At 55.7% G+C, this 1,987-nt stretch overlaps 1 protein-coding gene across 1 annotated transcript; it reads left to right on the plus strand.

The window, feature by feature from the left end:
* The first annotated feature begins 296 nt into the window (after window positions 1–296).
* Window positions 297–578, plus strand: SMIM36 (small integral membrane protein 36). The gene has a single exon (XM_045299301.1). The coding sequence runs from the start codon at window positions 297–299 to the stop codon at window positions 576–578; it is 282 nt and encodes a 93-aa protein (XP_045155236.1).
* Window positions 579–1,987: the final 1,409 nt, after the last annotated feature.

A 1,987-nucleotide genomic window follows, 5' to 3' on the forward strand; every position in this document is an offset into this window, starting at 1 on the left:
CCACACTCCTAAGAGGACAATGAATTACAGGGCCACCCAACTTCAAGTCCAGGCTTCAACAACGTGTGCACTCTCTGTGTCCGTGGGCTGGCGAGAGACAACGTCTGTGTTTGGGTGGCCATGGTATTAACAGCAGGGGCTTAAGCTATTAAAGCGAGCCTCTTTAAGCTTCTAGGGCTCCTGGAGCAGTGGGATTAGTGTATTTTTACCCCACAGCCAATGTAACTATTCCAACAGCAAAGCTCTGCTCTCTGCCATCCCTACGCAGACCCGGCTCTCCATTCTCTGGACTCCTCATGGAGTTTTACTTGGAAATCGACCCTGTCACCTTGAACCTGATCATCTTGGTGGCCAGCTACGTCATCCTGCTCCTGGTCTTCCTCATCTCCTGTGTGCTCTATGACTGCCGAGGCAAGGACCCCAGTAAGGAGTGCGCCCCTGAGAGCCCCGGCGATACCCAGACCTCGATCCGCTTGGTGGTGATGCAGCAAGGGGCTCCAGGGGCCCACTGGGCAAGGGAGACCAGCCTTCATTTTGGGGACCCTGCTCTTCCGGGGAAGAAAAGCACAGTGGTGTGAGGCTTCCCGAAGGGCTGGGGAGCAGACACTAGACTTTCTGGGCCATCTGCTCCCTATCGGGGATACTGTTCTTTGGATCAAAGGTCCTGCTTGACTACGTGCACAAGGACTGTGTCTTAGCCCTGCTTCCTCATCACCGACATAGTGGGACAAGCACCTGTTGCAGGTAAGACACCCTGGTGGCCTTTGGTCAAGCCCTCCATGCAGCAAACGGCAGAGTTACTATTGTTTTGTGATGGTCATCACTGCAACAGTCCTGCCACCACCCTTGCAGCTTCTCGGGGAGATTGGTGTTTGAGCAAGGGTTGAAAGGGGGTTCTGTCCTTTTAGGAGTATGGGTTGGGGGACAGGGTGAGCAACAAGACTCGTGTAAATACCTCCCAAGATTTGCAAGGCCTGAGCTGTCAAGGCACACTGTGGGTTATTGTTTTTAAAGACACTGGTTGTCCACATTCCAGTCCCCACCGTGTTCCAGGCTAGAGAAGACAGGGCCTGGGGAGCGCGAGCCTCAGAGCCAAGTCCAACACCAGCCCATAGATTTGAACTCACGGCAAGCCCATGTGTGACTGAGCAGAGCACGGGTTTTGCTGCCTGGAATCCTTTCAGGAAGCAGGTAGCCAGGTCTCCTGCCCACAGTGCCTCTGGGTAGGTTCACATCACCAAGCCTGAAGGCAGGGGGAGTCCAGCATCAACCGTTTGCACCAGCCTGCGACCTGATGGAAGGCGCTCCGGGGGCATGAGAGTTGCCCACCAATCCCACTGAGGAAGAAAGAGGAGGCTTTCTGCTCCTCTAACGAGCTGAAGCCTCGGAGACCCACAGGGACACTTCTACCCTGTCCTACAGCAGCGCTAGGATTTGCAATCGACGCGATGGCAGTGAGTTGGGACCTCCAAACTCCACATCTTGCACATCCTAGCTGTGACCCTGGTCAAGGCGGGCCACCTTTAAACCTCAAGGCTGGTGGTAAGACATCTGAAGTGGTTGGCATCCTAAATGAGTTAATGCACGGAAAGAACTTGAGACAGCTTGACACATGTTGTGTCCGGTGGGAGGGTCCTCTGGGTTGAATGGTGATGTCCAGCACCCCGTGTGACACAGTTGAACACCCCCAGAGGGTTTGGGCCCGGTGGCTATGTGCTCCCCTGCTGACCAATGAACGGTCTGAATCGACCAGCCGCTCCACAGGAGAAGATGGCAGTCTGCTCCGTAAAGGTGACCACCTTGGAAACCCTGTGGGGCAGTTCTGCTCTGTCCTGTCCGGTGGCTGTGCATGGACATCACCTCGAGGTCCACGTTTTGTTTTCCTCTTTGTGGGTCGGAGCACCTGGCTTCCTCCCGCAGAACCCCTGGGATGCAAACCACCACCTCTCCAGGAGCAGCTGAGGGGGTGGCTGGGGCTGCTGGGCGC

This window comes from Echinops telfairi, unplaced genomic scaffold, assembly GCF_000313985.2.
Source record: "Echinops telfairi isolate 266 unplaced genomic scaffold, ASM31398v2 ScPeMD7_7458;HRSCAF=8496, whole genome shotgun sequence".
Classification (NCBI taxonomy): Eukaryota; Metazoa; Chordata; class Mammalia; order Afrosoricida; family Tenrecidae; genus Echinops; species Echinops telfairi.

Bases quoted from the DNA above. Each gene is read 5' to 3' on its own strand.
- SMIM36 (XM_045299301.1), top strand. From the start codon at position 297: ATGGAGTTTTACTTGGAAATCGACCCTGTCACCTTGAACCTGATCATC.